We start from the raw sequence: 24,823 nt of genomic DNA, 5'->3' as shown, positions 1-24,823 counted from the left end.
ACACATTTTTGCGAGCTATTTCCCTTAATTAAATACACCTTTGGTCATGTGCTCAAATGGATGCTTTTTTCTCATACTTTCCCTAATATACACATGTTATGCCCCTGTTTTGGCCATCCCCTAATAACAGCCCTGATATTGTGACCACAGCTACTTGCAGACTTGGGCAAACCCTGAAGCAGGCTTTCAGAGATCTGAAATAGATCAACCATATGATCCTTCAAAGTTACATTGAGTAAAGCATCTCAAGCTCTGATCATGGCAGTGACCTGTTCTACACAATCTGCTTCCTTGTTCTCTCTGACATTTAAAGTAATTAGTCTCTGTCTTCCCTCAAAATGACTGTCCCCTTTCTGTAGAAATGGGATTTTTCTTAGGTTCAAAGAAAGCTGAGCATCTAGAGGAAGCTGCACCATTGGGGCAACTAGCTGACTGTCAAATGAAGTCACAACACGTCTGGGACATTTGGAAATGCAGTGAAAACCAACTACATTTCACAAACCCAGGTAAATGGATTTGGTTCACTTTTATCTTATGCCATTGGCTGTCTAGTGTTTTCTGTTAAACAGGTTAGGTTTGTCAAGATTGCGGTACTACTTGGATTAATGCATATGGAACCGCCGCACATTTGGCCTAGCTAGCTTCATCTTAACTATTCTGATAGGCAAGTCCCAGATCCTGAGATTTTCTGCATGCAAAGCATGTGGTCTCTTTGCAGGAGGCCCAGAAATGCCACCACAGGTGACTGTTGCTCCACTCTTTCTGTGACCTCTGTCCTTTTTCTTATGAGAAACAGGATGGATGTGTACTATCTCTAGGATCAGAGGCAACATTAAATACCACTTACTGAGGAACAAAAGCGGAAGAAGGCTATGGACTTCATTCAGGGCCTGATCAAGTAATTTTAGTACCTGAGGCAAACCACAAAATGGTACCCGCTTCCCTGCAAGGGAAGAAGGGATGAATGAAGATCTTCATTGGGAATAAGGTGGGGAGTGAATATCTATATTGGAAGCAAGGAGGTGACTGAAAATATACATTAGGTACTAGGAGGGGAATCAGATCAACCTCACCTGATGGTTGTACTGAGAATCAAAGGCTGCCATGGGGGCAAGGTGGAAGGGTCTGCTCTGAATCATGCTGGATAGGTGCAGAGCCCAGGAGACCCCAGAGACAAGTCCCTGCCATTTCATCCCTAGGGGTGGGAGGAGACCAGCAGTGTCTCCTATTTGCCAAGAGAGCACTGTGGAGGACACTGTTGGGATTCCATTCCACTTTTTGCTGCAGACATGGGATTGTTGCGTGTCACGTGTCTGTTTACATTCCAGCAAAGATTGCTGGCGTAAGCGGAACTTCCGCTCTGTATAGCTGTTGCTTTTGGCTCCCTTTCTGAGAAGACGGCAAGGAGAGACGACATGTTTCTTTGTCCTGATTTATGTTTAATAAACGCGTAGCTTAGTATGTATCTACAGCCTCAGGCCTCTTCTGCTGCGCAGTATACACTGCTGGGTAAAGTGTCCTCAAGTCTGTAAGCTTGAGTCGCTGATGTACGTCGAAGCAGAGGTCGAGGAGATCTTCGCAGTGGCAAGGCCCAGTTGCCGTCAGACACATGGGGGTGAGCAGCTGAGGAAGAGGCAGATCCAGCCTCCAAGGAGCACACCACAGCCTTCGCAGCAGCAGGCGATGCATTCCTTGGAGGTCGAATCTGCTGTCCCTGTGGATCCTGCGGTCATCTCATCTTGCTGTGTGGGTGGGTTGGCTCACGATCTGATCGTGGACATTCTGTAAGTATCTGGTTGCTCCCTGTGGTTGAGAAATAAGATGCTGGACCAGATGAGCTTCTGGTCTGATGCAGAAGAGCTGTTTTTGTTTATAGGAAGAGGCTGCTAAAAATCTGCATGCTCTAAATGTCCCTGTATACTGGGATGGGAGTGTCATATTCCCAGTCTAGTCCCTATTGTTGCCTTTTGGGAATGCCTATTTAAGATTGTTTTAGTGTGAGCTGCCATTCTTCAGTCCCCAACTTCAAAAGGCTACCAAAAATTTCTTGACTTGGGAGCAGAGCTGGCCCATTATGGCCAATGGAGACAATTGTCTCAGATGGCAGGGAATGAATTTAGCAAGGCTTAAGTCTGACATGTAGACCGTTGCACTCCAAGGCTTTTTATGCGATGACAGAGGTCCTCCTAGTGGTTCAGTGCAGGTACTGCTTTCATAGCTTTGAATTTATATTCTGCATACATTAATATTCAAGTCATAGAATCAGAGAACAGTAGAGTTCGGAGAGACCCCAAGGGTCATCTAAGGTCCTGCAATGCAGGAATTCTGCCCCTGGGTGGGCTTGATAACAGCCAGACACACTGATCTGTTGCAGCACAGGAGGGCACAGTCCATGTAGAGCAAATCACTTGAGAAAGTAAGTCTACCTAGCCACTGGTGGAGGAAGAGGAGTGCCGGCGGAGTGCACTGCCCCCGGTAGTGCGATCCCGTGGGGTGCCATTGCGGCTGTTCCCCCCACCTGCGCTGGGTGCCATGCCTCCGTAGGCGGCATGCCACGCCTCTGTGGGCGGCGTGCCATGCCCCTGCCTACTCTCCACCCCCCAGTGCTGGAGCATGAAGCTGCGACACTGTACCTAGCCCCTGAATATACTCTTGTGGCCTGGTGGTGGTTTTGTGGACTTGTTGACACCAGTGGTTGAGAAGCTCATGCAAGGTGTCTGCTGGCATTAGTGGCAGCAGAATGAGTGGTTTGAGCAAGCCAGCATGTCCAGCACTGTCTATCGTCCTCTCATGGCTTGTCATGCTCCTCCTTTAATTCCACCGCCAGAGGCTGTCACTTGCAAAGGCAGGGAGGACCATGGCTAGGTGTGGAATGTACTGCTATGGCAGCAGTTTCCATTTCTGCTGTTGGCACTGCACTTGCATGCACAGAAACACTCTCTCTCTCTCTCTCTCTCTCTCTCTCTCTCTCTCTCTCACACACACACACACACACACACACACACACACACTTCCAGGTAGCAGGACTTTGCTGCCCTCGGTGTACATTTAAAAATTCTTATGCATTAATAAATATTCACCTACAGCCATCAGAGGGCAGTAAAGAATAAAGAAAACTAGTCTACGCCCTGTTGCTTATTTAAAAAAAAATTTTTTTGAAGTGCTAGAGAGGTGTGGTTTTTGCCCTTAAAGAGATTTGATTGGCCTGAAAAAGGGATACATCTTATAGGCTGAAGGGATATTTATTATAGCCTGAAACAACAGCTGGTTCAGTTTACTTTAAAAGCTGACTGCTTTGCCTACTGGAAAGGTAGCAGGGAGTTGTCCAGGTCTTTTTCTCGAGTTGGTTGTTGCCTTTTAAGGTGAGTCTATGGAACTTCTTTGGTCTGTAAAGGTTTTGTTGTTGAAGAAGGAGACTGATGTGTGTTTGATCTGTGTTTACTGGCATCAGTGTGCGAAGTAGATTCAAGTCTCTTCCTTTAAAGCAGAAACCTCGTTTAAGGGCGGCTTGTTTCAGTGTGGTTCCTCCTTGAAATCTTCCCAAATTTTTTTATAGAGGAATGTGAAGAGGACAAATTGCCTTTTATTAAAATTGACCGTACAAGGTTTGTAAAGCTGCTGCTTTAACTGACATGGTTCAAAAAAGTAAATGACTAGGCTACTATTTTGATGGATCAGGAATACCAAGTACTATTGATGGTACCAAATGATGTTGTCTTGTGGCTCCTTGTTTTGATTCCCTCCCAGGTGGAGATAGCAAAGTGAGCTTGAGGGGAGAGACCTTTTTCAAAGTCCTCTCCTCAGTTCACCAGGTGTTTGTTTCCCTCACTGCTGCCCTGGCAAAATGGCATTAACTGGTCCCCTCCCTTATGGCAAAAGGTGCTGTTGCCACCAGAGATGCTTAAAGTTCTGTTTCTGGTGTGCTTTCTTCTTCATTTACTAAAGTATCTTTCTAATGCTCTGTAGAATGTAGTGGGGAGGAAGTTTCCTAAAATATGTATCTAAAAGAGGATTTGATTCAAGATAGAAAGGGATTTTAATTTAGTTGAAGAAGAACATAGCAGTTTCTCTCTCTGTGTGTGTCTGTGTGCATGAGGGGCATGTTTGATTATGTGTACTCTTGCATAAGTTCCACCTGTTTCTGAAGGTGCAATTTGGAGCATGCTTACTACATTGAATCTTCCAGTGAGAATTCCTAGTGAACCTGCTTTGCACTGGAAACCCTGTGCCCAAATGTCTGGATCATGAGTTGGGATTACACCTCTTTAAACTAAGAGGCTTTTGAGTTGCTGTTAGTTAACTTCCTCCTTAATTTTTTTATAGCAATCAAGATGAGCTGCTTCACTTTCTTGAAGGTCATGATGGTCTTATTTAACCTGGCCATTGTGGTAAGTATTAACCCTTTTCTCCCTAGGAACGAGGTAGCTGGTCTTGTAAAAGTATAACTTGGTGAGGCAAACCCTATAAGATGTCTAGTTTTTCTTTATAGGTAACTCTACTAAATAGGTAGTTTACCTACTTTATAGGTAAACTCTACTAAAGGCTTGCTAGGTAACTCTACTAAAGCCCCCACTCTGCATGTTTAAAGATCTTGAGAGATAAAGGCAATATACATACCATACAGTTAAAGCACATTCAACACCCCCCCCCAAAAAAAGAATCCTGGGTACTGTGGTTGGCTAAGGGTGCTGGGAATTATACCTCTGTGAGGAGTAAACCCCTGATTTATTTATTTTTTGCAGGGGCAGAAATGTGGTTTAAACATATGGTGTGTACACTGCCGAAATATAGCATAGGCAGCAATCCTAAGGACACTTACTTTTTAAGAAAATAGGTTTAGCACTGTACTGCATGCTGATCCCCAAACAGAAGGGCTGGTAACAGTCTTAGCTTGGACAAATCTTACTTTAAGAAATATTAGGTTTTCTCTTTGGCAGCGTGTTAACAAGATGCACGTCATTGTTGTAACAATTCTAGTGATCAGAATAATGGTCTTTACCTGTTGAACCCTGGTGCTACTGAAGAGTTTTAACTACAAATACTGTGCCTGAGACATACCATAAGTACAACCTGTGAATAGTCTTAGGGCACAACCAGATAAAGCTGGAGATCAGTGATACCAAAGGGCTACCTTTATGTGTTTCCCCTACAGGCCAAGTAACTGTGTGAATCTCACCTAGGTGTGCCTTTTATCTCAGCATAAACATCTCTAGAGCCTGTATCACATGACCTGCTGGCCTTTTCTGATTCTGTGCTGGACCTGGTTTACTGTGCCTTTCAGTGTTCTGCACATCACATTCAAGGAATCCAGAATCTGTCCACCTACACAAGTTACAGCGGTTTTGGTTCACAGATAAACCTTGTACTGAACAACATGGAGCGGTTGCCTAATGCGGGGCTTGGCTTGTGGGGAACGTCCTCTGACTTTGGCTGCCTCTTCAGCTGCCACACCCATGGGGCAAACACATGCAGCACCGTGATATTCGGTTGTGGTTTATGATCCCAGATGACGGGTGTGCCTTCATGCAATGGCAGGCCAAGCCCACAAAACGGCAATGGGTAGCTTGAACATTATCATGACGCAAGCCAAAGTGCTCATTAAAATGCATTCTCAAGCCTCCTTCCTTGTCTCTGGACAGGCTGAGTGGGTTTTATGGTTTCTGTGGGTGTCGTGTTGGTTTCATGTTTGCCCTGTTAATAGGGTTTCTACAAGCTGTGCAGCCGCCCTCCTACACACTCCGCTGGTGCCTCAATGGCAACACTCTCAAGGAAGTCTCTGATGTTGGCTCAAGCCTATTGCTTTGGCATACTCTGTCTTTTTTCATCTACCTGCAAGCCCACAGGAATAGCTTCCAAGTGACTCCCTAAATGCACTGGGGCTCTAGCTGAAGTGAGTTCTTGTGAGGCGATCTGCATTATGTTGAGTGCCCTATGTAGGCTGGAGGGGATCTAGGGCTTTAAAAATCTGTGTGTATGTTCAGAGCAATAGCTCCATGGGGTGTTGCAAGATTCTGTAATAAGTTTGCGGTTGGACTAAATAGGTTTTCGGCTTTTTTGTTCTAGCTATAAGATTGGATTCTGCAGAAAGAGAGACTGTTGATGGCCAAACTAGTCCTTTTGTTGGGTAAATAGCTTAGCCAGGTCTGTTAAGTATCTACTTTGTTAGTAAGTTTGGGCCAAACTGTTGCCATAGAAACTAGCTGGAGACAGCTCTGGAAGCTGAGTTGAAGAACTGTCTGTCTTCCCACCTCAACCAACTGGAAGTGATGATCTCAGGGTATGGGTGGGTGGCGAGAGAGAACAACCCAGCAGTCTTGGGACTAGTGTACTGTGTAGAGTCCAAAGCCCTGGACCCTTTCCCCTCTAAAACTTAATGGGGGAGAAAGATCTGTTGCTGCGTTAATTCTGTGAACCTTCCCTGGGGGTCAAACCACAGAGCCTAGGACTTGCCGATCAGAAGGTCGGCGGTTTGAATCCCTGTGATGGGGTGAGCTCCTGTTGCTCGGTCCCAGCTTCTGCCAACCTAGCAGTTCGAAAGCACATCAAAGTGCGAGTAGATAAATAGGTATCGCTCTGGCTGGAAGGTAAACAGCGTTTCTGTGTGCTGCTCTGGTTCGCCAGAAGCGGCTTAGTCATGCTGGCCACATGACCTGGAAGCTGTATGCTAGCTCCCTCAGCCAGTAAAGCGAGATGAGCGCCACAAACCCCAGAGTCGCCTGCGACTGGACCTAATGGTCAGGCGTATCTTTACCTTTAAGTAAATTTCACACCACAGATAACACCATTAGCTCCCAGTGACCTTTATTCCAAAAGAACCAAATCTGAGGGCTTGCATTTAACTAATTTTTACTTGGAGTTGACCCCACTGAAATTAATGGCCATGCCTAACTTAGGTCTATTAATTTCCATGGGTTTGCTATAAATAAAAGTTAGTTGAATACAACCCAAATCATCTCAAAAGTTTTGTCCTGAATTAGCTCCAATTTTAAATGAACTCCTTTGGGTTTCCCAAAGGAAGATTGTTTACTGCCCTGAGATCTGCAGATGAAGGGCAATATACAAATTTAATAAATAATATAAATAAAAGTAAAATAATACACAGGGCAGGCCAGTCGGTAAGTGCTGACAAATGCTGGGTTTATAAGCAGGAATATTAAAATATAATGAATACAATAGTAGACTGTGGGGGTATATCATCAGTGCTTTCTTACTACGTTTGTGGGGTAGTGCAGAAGAAGAGATTGGGCTATGGGCATCTAAGAAAATCTGTTTATAACCCTGGGGGGCTGCTGTCTACATGGGGAACAGTCATGTGTTGCATCTCTGCACATCCTCATGAGAACTACACACATTGTCTCTATTGCTTCATTGATAGTTCGTGCCAGCTATGCCTTCCTGGCATCCATTTGTATGGTAATCATATGTGGTAGTGTATATGCCACTTCTCTTATCTGTATAGGGAAGATGTCTTCACATGAGAGAAGTGGTCCTTATTTCCTGTCCTCAGGATCCAGAATGGGCTTCTTCAACAGACTCTGGCATGGGTGCAGATTTCTTGGAATGGAGCAACTTCCTCTTTAAAGGGAAGATTCATAAAGGGGGTTTGCTGATGCAGAGTCTTGAAAGCAGAGGAAACAATATCCCTTGCTGCTCTAATCTTTACTAAGCTTCTTGGTAAAGAATTACATGGGAGAGGTTGACAATATGGATTTGGTACATTCAGGCAGTGAGGTTGCATGCTCAATGACTATGAATGGCATTTCCCCCTTTGCATGATCATGTGGTTTCTGAGCAGAACCCTTGTACATATAAGCATGGAGGGCTCTTTCCACGTGATCAGGAACCCTGCCACCTGTTGCTTCCTGATGATGTGGACAGAGTCCTCTGTGTATATATACACACAGCTGTATATATACAAGGGCTTCTGATGGTATGGGGTTGGGTTCATGTGTAAAGTAAGACCTGCTCTAGTAAAATGCAGGTGTGGAGAATCTCAGGCACCATGGAGGGGGGCAAATACAGCCCTATAAGCCTTCTGGCCCTCAGGAGACACACTTTACTGGCCCTGCTTTGTATCCTCCTTGAGTGTTTTTGCCTGGCTGAAATGTGTCCTTGAATTCTGATAATGCATTTTGCTTGCCTGGATGGAGATGAATGGGTGTCTGTAGAAACTAGCCCTCTGTGCACTGGTGGAGGAAGAGGCGTGCGGGGGGGGGTGCACTGCCCCCGGCAGCGCAATCCTGGTGGGGTGCCATTGCGGCTGTTCCCCCCACCTGCGCTGGGCACCACACCCCTACGGGTAGCGTGCCCTGCCCCAGGACGCAAGCCAGCTGCGCCCCCGCGTGCTCTCCGCTACCCCCCGGTGCTGGAGCATGAAGATCCGCCACTGCGTCTCTGCAAGGGTGAATTTCACATTCATTGCCCTGCTCATTTTTGCGTCTGGCCCTGCCCCATCATTGCCCCACTGCCATAGCTGATCTTTGGCTCTTTCACCTTTGCCGAAGGACAAAGGTAGAAAGCTGCTGTCTTGACTCTTCCTCCACTTCATTAACAAGGTCCTACCTGGAATCTGCTCTTCAGTGTGTACCGAATCAGTGCCCGCCCTGCCCTTTTATTTGAGGGCAAACAAAACTAGCAGCTCCAGTCAAGGATAATTGCTTTGAATGGCTTGGGACCATTTCTGCATGGTGCCAAATGCATACTTCACTTTTTAAAATAAACAAAAGACTGGGACCAAGCTCTTGGGAGTGGGTTTTTGGTATGACTTGCCTAGAGAGGGAATCAGGAAGTGGACAAAGACTCTTGTTTTGTTGGGACTCTTCAACCTCTTGGCTTGCTGTAATTCAAGAGACCTTGGAATGTTTGCAAATAATTTGCAAACCACTAATGATTAGGTAGAAGAGGGAGTTTTGGCAAAGCACACCTTGCCATACAGGTGTAAGAAGCTGCACCTGCGGAAACATCATCCACACAGCTCTTAGAAGTCCTGTCTGGTTTTGACACCCTTGTTCTAAACTTAGAATTAACCTGTCTCTCCTTAGTCGAGAGGAGAAGGCTGTGCTTCTTTAGCCACTAACAGTCCTATACATGTCTAGTCAGAAGTGACTCCTGCTCAGTTCTGTGGAGTTTATTCCCAATTAAATAGGAATGTGGCCTAATAGCATTGCCCGTCCAGTTGCTTATTTCAATATTCTATTCCTGACATAGGAGCCAACTAAAACTATTTGTTGTGTGAAAAAAGGTAGGTTCCTAGCTATTACAGATATGCTAGATGAGATTAAAACACAAAAGTGGTGCCTGTTGAACTTCTGTTCAACAAGGTGTGTGTGACTTGTCTTTTTCATTAAGGTCCCAATCCCTTCAGAACACCTGCACCAGTATTTATTTGATGGTTGGTTTATTAAGGGATATCTATCCTGCCCTTCCCCAAAAATGGACACAGTGCATTTTACAAAATAAAAAAGGCAATACAGAACACAGGTATATACCTACCAAGATTACTGCATCATAAATAATGTGGACAAAACCAAGGATATGCTGGTTTTTTTGTATCTCTCTCTGCTGCTTCCCCCTCCCCCAAAAGCAGTTTATTTGTTTGAACTCTAGAAACCAGTGAACAATGAGTTCCTACACACGTTGTCCCTCTGTACTTCATGAGATAGAAATGATATGGGAGAATTATGATCAGGATGTTCCATTAAAAAAAAGCAAATAAGCTGTCTTATCCCACAAATCATAATGGGATTGTGGTGGGGGGCAGTAAGTTTTGCCTGTGCCACTTCTCCCAGTTTGCTATCTACTCCGCAGGGGAAACATGTAGACAGCCCACCCACCACTTCCAAGATCACGGTCCTAAACTGATCCAGGGCCTCTGTATTGGCAGTTTAATTCTTTTAAGGATATTCTGGTCACATGTCCCTAGCATAGCCTTAGGTGATGAAATAGAGATTAACAACATTCTGGTACAATTGTATATGAAACAAAAGCCAAAATTCATGCAAACTTGATCTGTGGACTCTTGACCCCCTGCATCTTCATGACTAGACATTTTTGTTGATGAGAACTGAGAAAAAATAGGAAATGCCCTGGAATTAATAGTTACTACTGATATTCCCAATTGTTTCCTTAAGCACTCTCAGCATTGGGGTGGCTCTTTGTTTTATTAATAAAATGAATAGGAGAAGGCTTGCACTCTTGCCAATGATGGCCGGCAGGCAGAAGCCTACATTTCCTAATGTCTTGTGAGAAGTTTCATTCTTTTTTAAAAGAAAAAGCTTCAAAGGGCAGCTGTTGTTGTATAGAGTCTTTTATACGACTAATAATAGTTGTAAAGGTTGTTTCCACTAACCTGTCTGGTTCAGGTACAGCAAACCTGCACACCTTGTGCCTTGCCAAGTTAAATGCAGCCCTTCAGCTATGTAGGATGACCTATGAAAGTCTCATGAATCTCATTTTCTGTTGCCTGCCTGGGACTGCAAAAATGGGGTGGAGGGGAAGGTGTCTAGTGCTTCAACTTGACAGGCTACATACAATATGTAGCCTAGTGAGCTGTCTGCAGCTAGGTGGGTGCCATCTGTTGCATAAGCCTAAAGTGTCATAATTATGGGTCACTGTCTGTGTTTCCAGTACCTACATTTTGAAATAACTCTATTTTCTTTCTTTCTTTCCTAGATTGGCGGAGGAGCACTCCTGGGCATTGGGATCTGGGTCAGTGTTGACAGTAGCAACTTTGTCAACACGTTTGGCCCTTTGTCCTCCAGTGTCCTGCAGTTTGTGAATGTGGGCTACCTTCTCATTGCCATTGGAGCCGTCCTGTTTTTCTTGGGCTTCCTGGGATGCTGTGGCGCTCAGAAGGAGAGCAAGTGCCTCCTCATCATGGTAAAATGCAGACATTAAGCAATTTCCATCTCTTGCCTGCTGCAGATGTGTACAGTTGTGTTGCTTTAAGGAAAAGTGCTTGTTGATAAACTTGAGCACTGAAGACATTGGGGAAAGCTGCCCTTTTATAGCAGGGTTGGCTAATATGTGGCCCTCCAGATGATGATGGAGTCTCAGCTTCCATCAGCCCCAGGCAGCATAGCCAGTGGCCAGGAATGATGGGAGCTGTAGTCAACAACCAATCTGGAAGGTGCCAGGTTGGCTACCCCTGGGTCAGACAACCTGTCTGAATGCTTGACTCAAGAAGGAAGGGATCCTAAGTCATCAAATCTTTTACCCATAGAGAGAATAGTACTTGGAGTTGCCATCATGTTTCTTGATCCCCATTTCCTTCCTCTTCTTGCTAAGAGAAAACAGACATGTGAATATTAAGCCTTCTCATCTGATGAGGAAGTTGTGGCTATATATGTGTTCTAGAGTGATCTGAGAAAAGTCAGAACTGCTGCACTGAGATGAAAATGTCTTTCAGTATGCTGAAAGATCTAGGAAGCCAGGCTATGATTTGAAGAAGTGCTTGTGTCTCTCTCTTGTGGGAGATCCAGGTCTGTGTCTCCTCATACTACATAAGGAAGTCCAGAGCAGTGGAAAATCCCCACTAGAACATGGTGTTAATAGTCCCTCTTTGTGCCATTTGCAAATTCTTGAAGACTTGTAGCTAGGTATCCTTGGAAAGGTAAGATAGCTGTATAGCACACTTGTCCAAGCGATCCAAACAGTCCTTGCCTTTTTCTTGTATTTGACACTTTATGGAGTGAACAATCTGACCCTATGCTCTCTTCCCTCCTAGTTCTTCTCAATTGTCCTGATCATCTTCATAATAGAAGTTGCTGCTGCAGTGGTGGCCCTGGTCTACACTTCTCTTGTAAGTAACATGGAGTAGAGGGATGAGTATGGAACAAGTGGCTTAGTCTTGAAGTAGCTGTCGTAGCCTGTAGATGTTTCAGCTTCCGGCTGCTTCAAAGCATTTGGTGTAAGTGCCTTTGTAAGTCTCAAAACACTCCCTCTTTGAGTGATAGGCTTTCAGTATTGGGGGGAAACAAAACAAAACAAAACAAAACACAACACAACACAACACAACACAACAGAACACAACACAACACAACACACACCTTATTTCCTAGCATCTGCTGAAATAATGCTATGCTATTATTTATTTATTCACAATTACATTTAGAACCTAGCCTTTCCTCCAAGTAGCTCAGGGTTACAGACATGGTCCTTTCCCTCCCCACTTTCCCCTCACAACAATCCTGTGGGGTAGGTTAGGCTGAGAGACCATGACTGGCCCAGAGTCTCCTGCTGAGCTTCATGGTGGAGTGGGTACAGTATTTTAACCCTGGTCTCCCAAACCCTTGAACAACACTCCAACCACTGTATCACATGGCTCCTTTAGGGGAAGGTGTGCAGTTGAGAAATGTTACAAAGAGTAGTTCAAGCCAAAGTTTCTTGAAAGTAGCAAAATCTCTACATCAGTGTTTTGGACATTGACATATCTTAATGGTTTTTGTGTGTTGCATTTAGGAACATTAAATACCTTCATTCAATGAATTGGTTTTGATTTACTTAATGGTTTGGAACTTCTAGGTTGGGGTGGTACACAAATCTCCAAATAAAGGCATATGTGGCAATACAAAGAGACTTTCCTATTTATTTATTTATTTATTTATTTATTTAGAAATTAAGATTTATACCAGGATGATTTTCTTGACATATAAGAAGAGATGGCTGCTCCTAGTTTGGACCTTCATCTGTCTAGAAACAAACGGGGTGTGATGGTGCGACAACCATGTTTGTTTTGTTTAAATTCATTTAAACTTTTGATTATTTTGCTGATACACACAGAATCATGGGTCTAGCTAATTTGCAAGAGCTTCAGGGAGATCCTAATTGTTAACATCAAAAGGGAATTAAGGGTGAAGGAAACCTGAAACCTTCTCTCCCCCCCTCCTGCAAGGGTTCTTTAACTTAAATGTAAATAAGAGTCAAAGACCAGCTTTGTTTGTCACGGTTTAATATTTGCACTTCAACCTCCCATTTTCAGAACGATCTGTTTTCAGTTCCTGCTTTTCCTAGCAATATAGCATGTTGTTGCTGTGTGTATCCCTGACAAAAAAAAAATTAGTTGTTATTCACAGGTAGCATAGCCTGAATTCCTTGCTGGGTTGCTGGGAATTGTAACTCTGTGAGGGGTGAACTATAGTTCCTAGAATTATTTGAGGAGGAACAATGTGCTTCCAATGTGCTTTAAAATTATAGGATGTATGCAGCCTAAAAGTAACTGAAGAGCCATGTTTGCTCATGTATAAAATGGAAGGTGACTGGGCCAAACTTTAATATCTTTTTTTATATTGGGAACTACCCTGAGACCTTTGGATGAAGGGCGGTGTATAACAACAATAACTACTACTACTACTACTTCTTCTACTACTAAATAATATAATGAGGGGAACTTCAGGCAGTTTTACCAAAAGCGAACCTGGCTATTCCAAAGGTGAATTGGGTGAGAGTATTGGGGGGGATAAGGCAGGGAAGATCTGGGGCCCTTCTTACCCCACAGCCCCATATCATAAAAAGAATGGGGCAGGCAGATAAAAAAATAGGCATGACTGTTTGGCCTTTAAGGCATAGGAGTTAGACCAGACTGGCTTTTAAGGCTTAGGGGTTAATAGGGTTGCCATGTGTCCTCTCTTTCCAGGACATGTCCTTCTTTTCAGGGGTAAAATTTCTGTCCGGGTGGATTTTTTAAATTTGCCAAAATGTCTCTGGCTATACTTTCTGGATGAGATATAGACATAACGGTGGCTGAAGACTTGCTTTCCTCTTCTCTTCTCTTCTCTTCTCCTGTCCCCCCTCAGCAATATATCACAGCTTCTATAGCCTACATATAGTAAGGGTATTTAAAGTGAGAGTCATCATAGCGCCCTCTTTTTTTGCTCTTCAAAATATGGCAACCCTAAATATATACAACCCTAAATATACAAAAGCTCCAAAAATGTTGCTCTTTAGCAAAGGAATTCAGGTTACCGTTCCCAACAGATCTTGTTTGGGATGTGCACTGCCTGCAATTTGGGATTTGAGTTTATCAGGGTGTCCTGACATGCTGTTGTCCATTATCTCTCACCTCCTTCCAGGCCGAGACTATACTTCAAGGAACAGTGACACAGTTATTGAAAAAAGAGTATGGGAAGTCCCCTGACCTCACTACAGTATGGAACAAAACAATGGCAGATGTAAGTTGGCCCACAGAACAGCTTGGGACTATGAAGAATTGGTAAACTGGCAGTGATGATTGATTGTCCTTGGTATTCTGCTTGACTTAGATGGAAACCCAAGTGCGTTCCAGGGTTGTTTTTATAGTAGCCTGCATGATACCAAAGGGGACAATGGCATTCTTATTCTTGGACTCAGCCTGCCTTTTAAAACTACTGGGTGTGGCTTTTATTTGCAAATGATGAAGTTGGTACAAAGAGAGCATTTAGAGAAGAGCAGCAAGAGGTTACAAGGGGTTTTAATACATGCCAGAAGCTGGAGAACCAATTTTGAAGGTGAATAGTAATTTCAGTTCCTGAATGTTCAGGATAGAACTGCCCACCAGGACAGCTGAGTTTATCATTGCAGTGGAGCAGGCCTTATTGGAGAATACATGGAGAATAGGGAGATACTATATATATGTAATAACTATTGGGAGCAAGCTGGGTCGTCTGTTCCTGTAGGCTTAGTTGCCTAGAAGAAGGTTTGAGCCTAGGGTTGCTATGTTAGCTGAAAGGCCCATTCCAATGCCATGATACATAACAAGCAAGGGAAGAATCTTGGTGAACTCTAAGTCCTAATGCTTGGGCTGCTGTCCTAGTCAGATAGCTGCAAGGGCTGCCTGTTAATATGTTGGAGGAATGAGTAACCCTAGGGGGCAAGGCTGTTGGATTGCTCTTTGTTTTTTTAACCTGCAAAGTGATCCCTCTTTCAGTTATTCTCTTGGAATATTGAGTAGGTTTGTAAGTAAGCCTACTGAAGTGGCTTGGAAAGGGTTAAATCATGTTTTCATATATCTACAAGGAACATGTGATTATTGTCTTAAGTTGTTGTCCTCCGGACCAGAGGAACTAAAGTGTTTTGTAGACAGCGATTGAGCAAATTTTCCAGGCAGAAAGTCAGTGTCTGGGTTAGTGTTTAAATTTGGCAATTCTCTAGTTGGGTAAAACCCCAGAAAACAAGGGAGTGTAGCTAATTCTTCCACAGAGGCTGAATATAATGGCATATCAGATCTGTGTAATGAATTGGTATGTTATGTAAAAATTCTTACTGACATAGGAGTCAAGTGTATACTTCCAATACAAGCAGCAGAAGACAATCAAGCAATCACTTCAATGGCAGAGTCTCATCAGTTTAAGGGTAGAACAAAACATGTGGACATAAAGTTTTGAAACGTGAGAGAAAGTGTGAAACAAAATTTGATACAGTTGCAATATTGCAGCTTTGCACAGTGGCAGTATCATAGCCAATGAGGTTAATCTGAGGCGCGATGATTGCTAATTGCTACATAAATAAATAAATATGCAATATTGTGAAAGGGTTTGACCAAACTGCGGGAGGCAGTGGAAGACAGAAGTGCCTGGTGTGCTCTGGTCCATGGGGTCACAAAGAGTCGGACACGACTAAACGACTAAACAACAACAATTGTGAAAGGAAAATGGTTGTTGCTGATGTATTTACAAACTCTCTTACTTTTCAGAGACATGCTCAATTGGTTGAAATGTTGGGTCTTGTAGTGCATGATGTGTAAGCACTCTGTGTATGTACATTGTATTTACAGTTTCTAGAAAGAATGTGAGGGAGTGTTAGAGTAAGTGTGAGCCATTCGTTTCCAGTTCTTTGCAGATTCATGTCCCAGAGGGGTCATTGTTGTCTAAGTTACCACATAGTTCTTCTCCGTCTTGAAGAAAAGGCTCTCCCAATGAGACACTGGGACAATTAGTTGATTACCAGTTGCCATTTAGGACTCTAGGATGTAAAGGCTATACTGTGGTGAGTTACCCCCCCTCTCTCTCTTTACATTCTCCTCTTCAGTTGAAATGCTGTGGCCTAATGAATTACACAGACTTCACTGGTTCCTACTACTTTGAGAAAAACAACGAGTATCCACCATTCTGCTGTGCAAGTGTGCCTCGTTGCACTGAAGCCGATGCCCAGGCAAAAAATGCGCCAGTAAGAAAACAAATAAGTGCTATTGTTTTTCTCGCTGCATTTTGATGTGAAGGACGGTGAATAAGTGGGGAATAACCTTTGCTGACTCTTGTGTGTTGTGGGAAGATGCTGGTTATTTATGAAGCTTCTGTCTTGGGGAGGTGCATCGTGCCATGAGGGTAACAGTTCATCTTCCGACAAGCTGTCAATCTCACTGCTGAGAAGCATTCTACACAAAACTTTTGGTGAATTCCAGCTGACCTGGAATTTGCTGGCAGATTTGGGGGACTTCCCAGAGTCTCTGGGGATGAGATTTCTGGAGGACCACAACAAATTTTAAGTGGGTCTTTTGCATTTCCCCTCACCACCTTTGATGGTTAGTAGAGGACTGTACTGCTGCCCCCAATATGTGTATTAAAATGTGTATTTTGTTTTTAAATGGTGGGGTGTAAACATTTTGAAATATATAATGATGGGTGGGTTCCTTTGGCCTTGCTCCTTGGTGTTGTCTATGACGACGGGCCATCTGGTGCTAGTACAGTCTAAAGTCGTTGCTGGCTCTGGCTAGCACCTGGAAACCTCTGCAGCTTTGCATGTAGGTAATACTTTTCTCCCTCTTTGCTTCCCTTGGCCTTGGTCAGTGATTTTTGCCAAATGATTGAACCCACCCTCCCCCCAAAGATCAAAGTCTTGGAGCATCTGGGTAATTTCCCTATGAAATTCCTCTAAGGGGAACTATTACTCATTTCTGATTTGTGTCACTTGCTTGATCATGTCAAACGGCGTTGCAGTGGATTTGACTTATTTTTTATACTATTTTCTTTTTCAAAAAATTCCTAGGGCTGCTTCCCTCAGTTGCTGTCTGAAATACGCAAGAATGCTGGTGTAGTAGGTGGAGTTGCAGCTGGGATCTGTGCATTGGAGGTAGGTTGACTGATCGGATTTGTGCTGCTACTGCTACCATTCCACTATTGTGACCTGGTGGCCACGAATGATGATGCTCTCTGTACTGAAGCATTTGCCCCCAACGATGAGATGTAACAGGGAGATGTTCTTGCTGGTTGTGGTTCCTAGTCATGTACCTGGTGACCACTTGATGATGAAAAGGTTACCACCATTATAATCCTGGCACCTTTTCTTGCTTGCATGCCACAGGATATTTGAAGCGTAGGCCTAAAGAGCCACCCGTGGCTGTTCATTCTAGAACATGAAATGGCAAACAACCCTGGGCAGCATGTTACTTCTTCACAGTTAGATATATAGTGATGTGAATAGTCATGTAAGTTGCGAGAGGAGAAAGGAATAAGCAGTGCTAGGGTAGGGAGGAGCATGTGTGCTGTTGGATTATTAAAGACTTGATCCCTTACTCCAGCTCCCACACCAGGAACCTCTTCCAGGTGACTGTCATATTGCATAACAGATGTGCAAGTGCTACTGTACTGTGTGTTGAGGAGCCTGGCATTTTCCTTGCTGGGCAGACTTCCTTGGCATGGTGTTGGCTTCTTTTGGCCCAGGGGGAAAACCCCCCCAAGAATTTTGGAGGAAGATATTGCTCTCTCATATGGTGGAAACTGGTTGTTAATGTGTGGGCAGGGAGCTCCTCTCATCCTGAATTGGACGGTTCTCTGATCTTAAATTGCAGGCTAGAAATTTGATCAAATCTCCTCTCTTTTTAAGGCTGTGCCAGGTCTTTGTTTACAGTGTTATCCTGCTTCCTCTTCGATGTAATAAGGAGCACAAGGAGCTGCCTTCACTTTCTTTCATTCTACAATGCCTGTGTAAAGCACTTGGATGGGATGTGTAGAAACTCAAGCTTTTTCTCCTCTTTCCAGGTTGCAGCAATGGCTGTAGCGATGTACCTTTATTGCCGTCTGGATGAGAAATGACTGGGATAGAAGGCTAGGAGGATCGCCCTGACAGGGGGCAAGAGAACGGCAAGCATAGCAACCTTTCCTTAACCTGTGTCCACATCAATCAAACATTTCTCGGGCCTGAGGCATGCCGTGTGATTAACTCTTTGACTCTACCGAGCTGGAATCTGTAGTGTGAACATAAATGAAAAGTGGTTTGATATGAAGCTTCTGTAATAGCACAAGCAGCTTTTATATTGAAAGCTGAATCAAATAACTGAATCAAAGACTGGGGGTGGGGTGGGGTGGGGAGAAAAACCAGCAGTGTTTCTGCCTTCTAAATACAGTCTCTGCCACAGTAGAGTTGAGGGGGCTTTCCGCTGACTTTGATACCTGCCATCCTGAAATACTCTCTAGGAGAGTAAATGGCCCAGAATGCTGCTGGTGGCTTTCAAAGGCTCCGGTTGCATTCATTTGCAAATAATAGACTCCCATCTCCATGGAGCATAAATGGGAATCAACATGGCCTTTATTCCACAACACAAAATACCAGCACAACACAGGAGACTAGCGAAGACCCATATGCTGCTGTAAATGGCTGGGAAAAAGGTGCGTGGCTATGGAGAATGGTGATATGATACTTCCAGTGCTTTTTTTCTGTGGGGACGGAGGGGGGCACGTACCCCTAAACATTTTGCATTGCCCTGACTGACCGACGGACAAATCAACATGCCAGCTGTCTCCGCAGTAGCAGTGTGGACTGGAGCACCATCATTCTCCCCACTGGTGCCCAGGGAGGGGAGTCTGGGGGCGGCCGCGGTGGAGGCGATGGCGCTGCTCCTCCTCTTCCTTTTGCCGGGTTAGAGCCAGCCTGTGAGCACTCGCCCCTCCTCGCTGAAGCCGACCCCTACGTCGCCGGGGGCCTTCCAGTCCTCTCAGTGCTACTGCCTTGAGTCCCTCGTCTGGGGGTTTGGGGGAGGTAGGGGGTGAGTAGGAGGGGGAGCAGCCAAAACAAGAGTACCCCTAAACATTTTTTTTAGAAAAAAAGCACTGGATGCTTCAATCCCTCTCTTCAGGTTGGTGCATATGGGGAGTTGCCTGCCTTTTTCCTATTCCTCACCCCATCCCACTCATGCTGACATGATCAGTGTGACTTACCAAAACCTGTATGGGTGTCTGGTTGAGCTGGCTCTGCCTGAAGGAGCCCCCCCCCCAATAGAACTTAGCTCTGTTGTATATTAGCCCTTTATTTTTGTACACTTTGTGGATACAATTTAATTTATAATCTAACTACAAAATCATTTTGTTTTGCATGTTTGACTATTGCAATAAAATCTACTATTTAATTACATATCGCGGTCATGGATGCTTTGCAGCACAGTAGAGAATGAAAACAATTATTCGGAACATCTGTAGAAACACAGAATTTCTCTCCATTGAAGACCTTTTTAGAAGGGAGAAATGGGGAGGGAGAGGATCTTGGTTTCAGGCCCTGGAGTTGATCTATTACTCCTGGTGCTTAAGAGCAGTCCAGCTGGTGGAGGGAAAGCAACTTTGAATAAACACCACTGGAAACAAAAAGTCAGCCTTGGACAGGATCATAATAGATAACTGAGGATGCCAAGTGAACTCAGGATTGATCTTAAAAGGTTTTATGATCTCGGGTAGCCAAAATGGTATGTTCATTACTCTTCTCATTCTTTTCATTCACATTACTTTCCATTTGATTTTGTTCTTAGCATTACTCTTTTCTTTCTCTAGTGCACTAACATTCAAAAGTGACACACTGGAGAATAAGGTGGGTTCTTGGGACAGCTTCACAAGTAATGCCATGGCTTACTATTTTGTCCTGTGTGGGGGTCTTTTCAACATGAAATACTTGGCACAACAGAAATGGAACTTTGTGCTTATATTTAGGAGGCGTAAGGTACCCCTTGCATTGTAATAACACTGAGGACTTCATTTGCTTACGATTGCTGCTGGGGCAGGAAAGATCTCGGCTGAGGCAGGTGAGTCAGACCCTGCCAGTCATCGCACCTGAGCTATACCCATCTGCAGTGCTGTGCAGATGCCAATGAGTTTCACCCACTTGAAGGTACCATATTGACATGAGAACCTGGGGAAACTCCTTGTCTGATAAACATGGAATGCAATGCTATCGTATATGTGTAATGAAAACAAATATTTTAAAAACCATTCTTGGAAATGTACTGGAATGCTGATGGTGAAGTGTTGGACTTGGACCAAAGAGGCTCAGGTTCAATTAAAAATAACTCCAATTGGTCTGAAGTGCTGTGATAGCATTTGCTGCTTCGCACTGCGGTGTGGGACTTGAACCTCAGATGAAACCTGGGAAAGTGCCTTCTGGGTGATTGTAAAAGTGTTGCCCCAAAGTGCCTCTGCTCTGGCACAACCTTTTTTTGATCGCCAGGCACCTTCCTGGAAGGTGCTTTGGCGATCGTAAAAGGGTTGTGTCGAAGCACCTCCAAGATGCTGTGTCTGCTGCTGTGGAAGTGGCAGCAGGCCAAGGTGTAGTACAGGGGGTGAAAGAGGTGCTGGTAAGGTGTACCGGCACACACCGCCTCCAAATAAAAGCACTGGGGGTGAATATGGATTTGTCGTATCCAGGAGAAGGTGGTATTGTACAAGGAAGCAAAGCTGCTGTGGTAAGTGGGTGAACATGAGACTGTGTCTCTCAAACTTTGATTATGATTGTGGAATGTCAAAAGGTGCTCCCAAACTCATCACATTCATTTTCTGGCTGCCTGTTAAATTCTATGTTGAAATGCTTACTCCACTCGCAACTTCATGTGAAAAGTTCTATTTTAATCAAGAAAACTATTTTCACAAGAAGCAGTCTCAGGTCATCCCAGCAGAGTTCTATGGAAGGGTGTGTATTTCTGCATGCTCTTTCTCAATGGCCCAGCAGCACAAACATTGATCAATAGCAGCAACTGCCTTTGGGTAAGGCCTGAAACCAGATCAGTCTCCCCTGATAACTCACAGGAAGTAATTGGCAACTGTGTGTATGTGTGTTTTGGTTACTTATATGTTTAATATGTTATAGATATTTTTTAACAAGCATGGCTAGAAGAAATATACTTTCACCCTCCCCTCCTCGCTCCCTAAACATGGGGTGCCTGTTACCTGGGGTGCATGCGAGGTTCTGTGGATCAGGGCCAATATGTTTGCAACATCAGGTTGTTTCTATCTGGCATGGCCCTGCCCCCCTCTTGCACATTGGTTCTATTTATAAATATATCTTTTGTGTGTAAAAAAAGAAGTGGGGATAATATTATGACATAGAATTATTCCTCCGAAACACAGCTGCTTTGAGTGTGCAGGGACTGAACCTCCTGCCTTCCTTGAGAGGAGGCAAAAGGGAAAGTGTTTTTCTTTTAATATTGTTACATGCCACCGCAGTCTCTCTGGCTGTACAAGATACTGGGGTCCCAGGTGCGTTAACCCAGGGTCTGTGTTTGCTTTTGGAAAAAAGAGGCACAGGAGAGTCTGTGGTGCCTTTATGATACATGAATTATTTACACATATTTGCAACCTGTGTCTAGATGGTGAGAGAGGAAAGCATTCACATCTTAAAGAGTTTTGTTCCTTCCATTGCTGCATACTCCAATGTAAAGAGACCACAATTGGGTCTGACCCTCTCTGCAGCATAAAAAACTGCCTACCTCATGCTTTGGTCCCCTCACCTCTCCAGCTTGCAAAACGTGACACTTTTATTCCTGTTCACTTACCTCATTGCCCACTAAAATTCTGCCCTTCCCTTCTGAAACTCTGCTCTTTTGTCTCTACTATCTCTCACCTCAGGAAGTAGCTTTCCCCATTTTCTGCCCAGCCTAGAGAGTCTCTGCTAATGGCCTTTTTAATGGGTTCATGACGCTGCCATTTCAGTGATTACCTCTTGATGCTTCTTCTGCCAGGCAGTTTCCTGGTCATGGAAAAACTGGTTTAAACTCCAGCTCCTACTAGACTCAAGAATGTAAAGATTTGCTTAAACCAGGGGTCAGCAACCTTTTTCAGCTGTGGGCCGGTCCACCGTCCCTCAGACCATGTGGTGGGCCGGACTATTTTTTTGGGGGGTGTGTGAACAAATTCTTATGCCCCACAAATAACCCAGAGATGATGCATTTTAAATAAAAGGACACATTCTACTCATGTAAAAACACACAGATTCCCTGACCATCCATGGGCTGGATTGAGAAGGTGATTGGGCCGCATCCGGCCCACGGGCCTTAGGTTGCCTACCCCTGGCTTAAACTGTAACCCTTAGGGGAGTTTTGCCCCCCAAACTTACAACACTACCCCCTCTCACTTAGCTGATTTGCCTTATCTGTTTGTTACTTAGATGCTTGTGTATGTAATGGTACTTAGATGCTTAGATGTTACTTAGATGCTTGTGTATGTAATGCTAAAAGATTGCATTTAGCAAGGGGGGTTGTTTTTCTCTTCTAAATACGATTAGAACTGTTCATTTTCTCTCTCCTGTTCTTGAGGTCATTAATTTTACTAGTGTTATTTGCTGCTCAGTTTTTAATTCTGTCTTTTTATTTGTTTGTAAGTTTGCTACACACTATTTTTGTATTACACAACTAATTGTTGGCACTCAACTGTCTTGAGAGACAATGGAGTGGGCCTCTGGGGGTGAAATCAAACCACTGCATTAGCAGCACTGAAGTGACCTCCTCAAGGCACAAGACCCCTTCTTGGCCTCTCTGCTGTGGTCCAAGGCTAGAAGAGCAATATATTTGGTACCAGCTTGGCTGCAGGAGTTGCCCGAAGGAGGCATACAAGGCGCCGCCATCCAACCGTCTTAGGGACTCCACTCAGAATTTGTGTAGGGTTTACTCCTTAGCCTTTTCTTCTCCCAAAGATATCCAGCAAGGCAGTGGAGGTTTCCTTCTCCTAGATGGGCTACCTTCCCAGGTTGATGAGCCCCATTTGCTCCTTACTTCCCTCTATATAGCACATGCAGAAACTGCCTTCTTGACTGTTGCATCTGCTCTTGGTCTCATCTGCTCAATCTGCCAGAGCCTGTCTTCACATGCAGGGGAAGTCCCTAACTCACTGAGGGTTGAAACCCATCAGCTACCCTCCCTTGGTTTAGCCAGCCAGTAAAAGCCGCTCCTGGAGTGTAAGCAATGTCGCATGCTGACAGCTTCTAGGAGCTTTGAACCTCCTATGCAATGACTAGGAGGTATTTGCAGCACTGATTTAGCAGGTGGGAGTAATGGTGTGAGATAGTTATCCATGGAAAAGAAATCTCACAGAGAACTTGTGTTTGCGGAATCATGTGGATATAATTACTGCTGCTGCTGCTGTTCTCTTTTGCATTGTGTAGTTACCGCTTGGGCAAGATGTCAATGTCAATAAGATTGCATCATGCCTTCCTCATCAGCTAGATGCAATAACAATTTATTGCAGAATGTTGTTGGCCTAGGTTTCCTGTTACCTCCAAACTATTATGACCTTCAGTCATGCACAATTTTTTTTTTAAGTTACAAATTTATTAAAGACAACTTTGTCAATATTTTGGGCTGATCTGGTTTGCTCAGTAAAGATGAGCCAGTTGATGAATACATCACCCAGTTCAAAGCTGGAATTAACTCTTCATTAGTGAAACATGTTCTTCATAGACTGGACAGAGTTTCAGGCCTAATGAGCACAGCAGCTCCTGTCCTGTAGATCTTACTCCATGAAACCAGTTGCTGAGATTGAAAGTCCCCACCTCCCCAAAGCCATCTATCTCTATGCCTCCCCTTCCTCAGGGCTTCTTCCAAGCAATCACCCCTCAAAAAAGAATAATGAGAACTGTAGTTTATCCCTGAAATAGCTACCCTTAACAAACTGCAGTTCTCAGGAGTCTTTGCAGGGTGTGGGATGTTGCTTTAAATGTATGGTGTGTATACAGCCACACGCACAACAGGAGGCACACACAACTTGGTCTTCCACTGTCTCACTGCCGCCTGAGGCAGCTTCCTCATCTACCTAATGGAATGGCCAACCCTGAATGTTACCATGAGCCAAGCAATGTGCAGAGAAAACACCCACTCGTCCCAGCTATGTTCACATGAATATCTGCTGCTGTTCCTGTGTACCATCTGGTTCACACTGATATGCAATTGCTTTGAAAAAAAATTAAGCAGTGTTTACAGATGCAAATGAACTCGAAGTTTCTTCCATTCCAGAGAAGCCGATTTTGCATATGCCACAGAGGTTGTGAAATAATGGTGGTGAGTAACTTTCTGCTGTAGATGTAAGGAAGAACGGAGAGTGGGGAAATGCCATCCCAGATTATAAATTTGTCCCATACAAACGAATCTAGAAGAAAATGTTCCTGATCCTCTGACTGACTCTGAGTGACAATTAGGTTGTCATCCACAATTCATTTACTATTATTATAAGCAAGTATCATATTTCTGGCCAACACTTCCTTCTCCAAAGAACTCAGGGTAATACATGGTGGGGAGGTGTTTCCCTCTTTATCCTGGCTGCAATCTTGCAAGGCAAATGAGTCTATCACATAGCAACCAGTCCAAGGTTATTCAAAGAGCTTTATGCTTGACAGAGTTTTGTTGGTCCACGTCATATCGTTGCCATGTGGGGTGATGGGTAGGGTGGTGTTGCAGCCAAATCACACATCATAAATTGAATGGGTTGACAAGACAGACCCCATCTCATATGGGCTCTGAACTCTTTCTGTGTGATGGAGATTCAATACTATCACAAACAGGCAGAGTAATGTTCCCTATTGTTATCCAATGACAACTTTACCTGATCTCCAAAAGACAGCAGGGGAGCTGACACTGTAAAGCAATATCTGAGAAATGTAATTGCAT

General features: G+C 44.2%; 1 protein-coding gene across 2 annotated transcripts; it reads left to right on the top strand.

Annotated features, from left to right (window-relative positions):
* Positions 1-361: 361 nt before the first annotated feature.
* Positions 362-19,318, top strand: TSPAN1 (tetraspanin 1; the record flags this gene model as incomplete). Of its 2 annotated transcripts, none has more annotated exons than XM_082226791.1 (8): positions 362-506; positions 4,324-4,388; positions 10,672-10,878; positions 11,726-11,800; positions 14,070-14,168; positions 16,003-16,140; positions 16,960-17,043; positions 17,952-19,318. In XM_082226791.1, 8 exons carry the CDS (start codon positions 362-364, stop codon positions 18,003-18,005), a joined length of 867 nt encoding a protein of 288 aa, XP_082082917.1. In that variant the 3' UTR covers positions 18,006-19,318. The 2 variants fall into 2 exon arrangements, with proteins under 2 accessions (XP_082082917.1, XP_082082918.1); XM_082226792.1 differs by lacking the exon at positions 362-506 and adding an exon at positions 3,214-3,362.
* Between the last annotated feature and the right edge of the window lie 5,505 nt (positions 19,319-24,823).

Source organism: Podarcis vaucheri, assembly GCF_965113315.1.
Source record: "Podarcis vaucheri genome assembly, chromosome: 6".
In the NCBI taxonomy this organism is placed as follows: domain Eukaryota; kingdom Metazoa; phylum Chordata; class Lepidosauria; order Squamata; family Lacertidae; genus Podarcis; species Podarcis vaucheri.
Note: the sequence above shows the minus strand (reverse complement) of the source record. Positions and strands in the feature narration are given on the sequence as shown.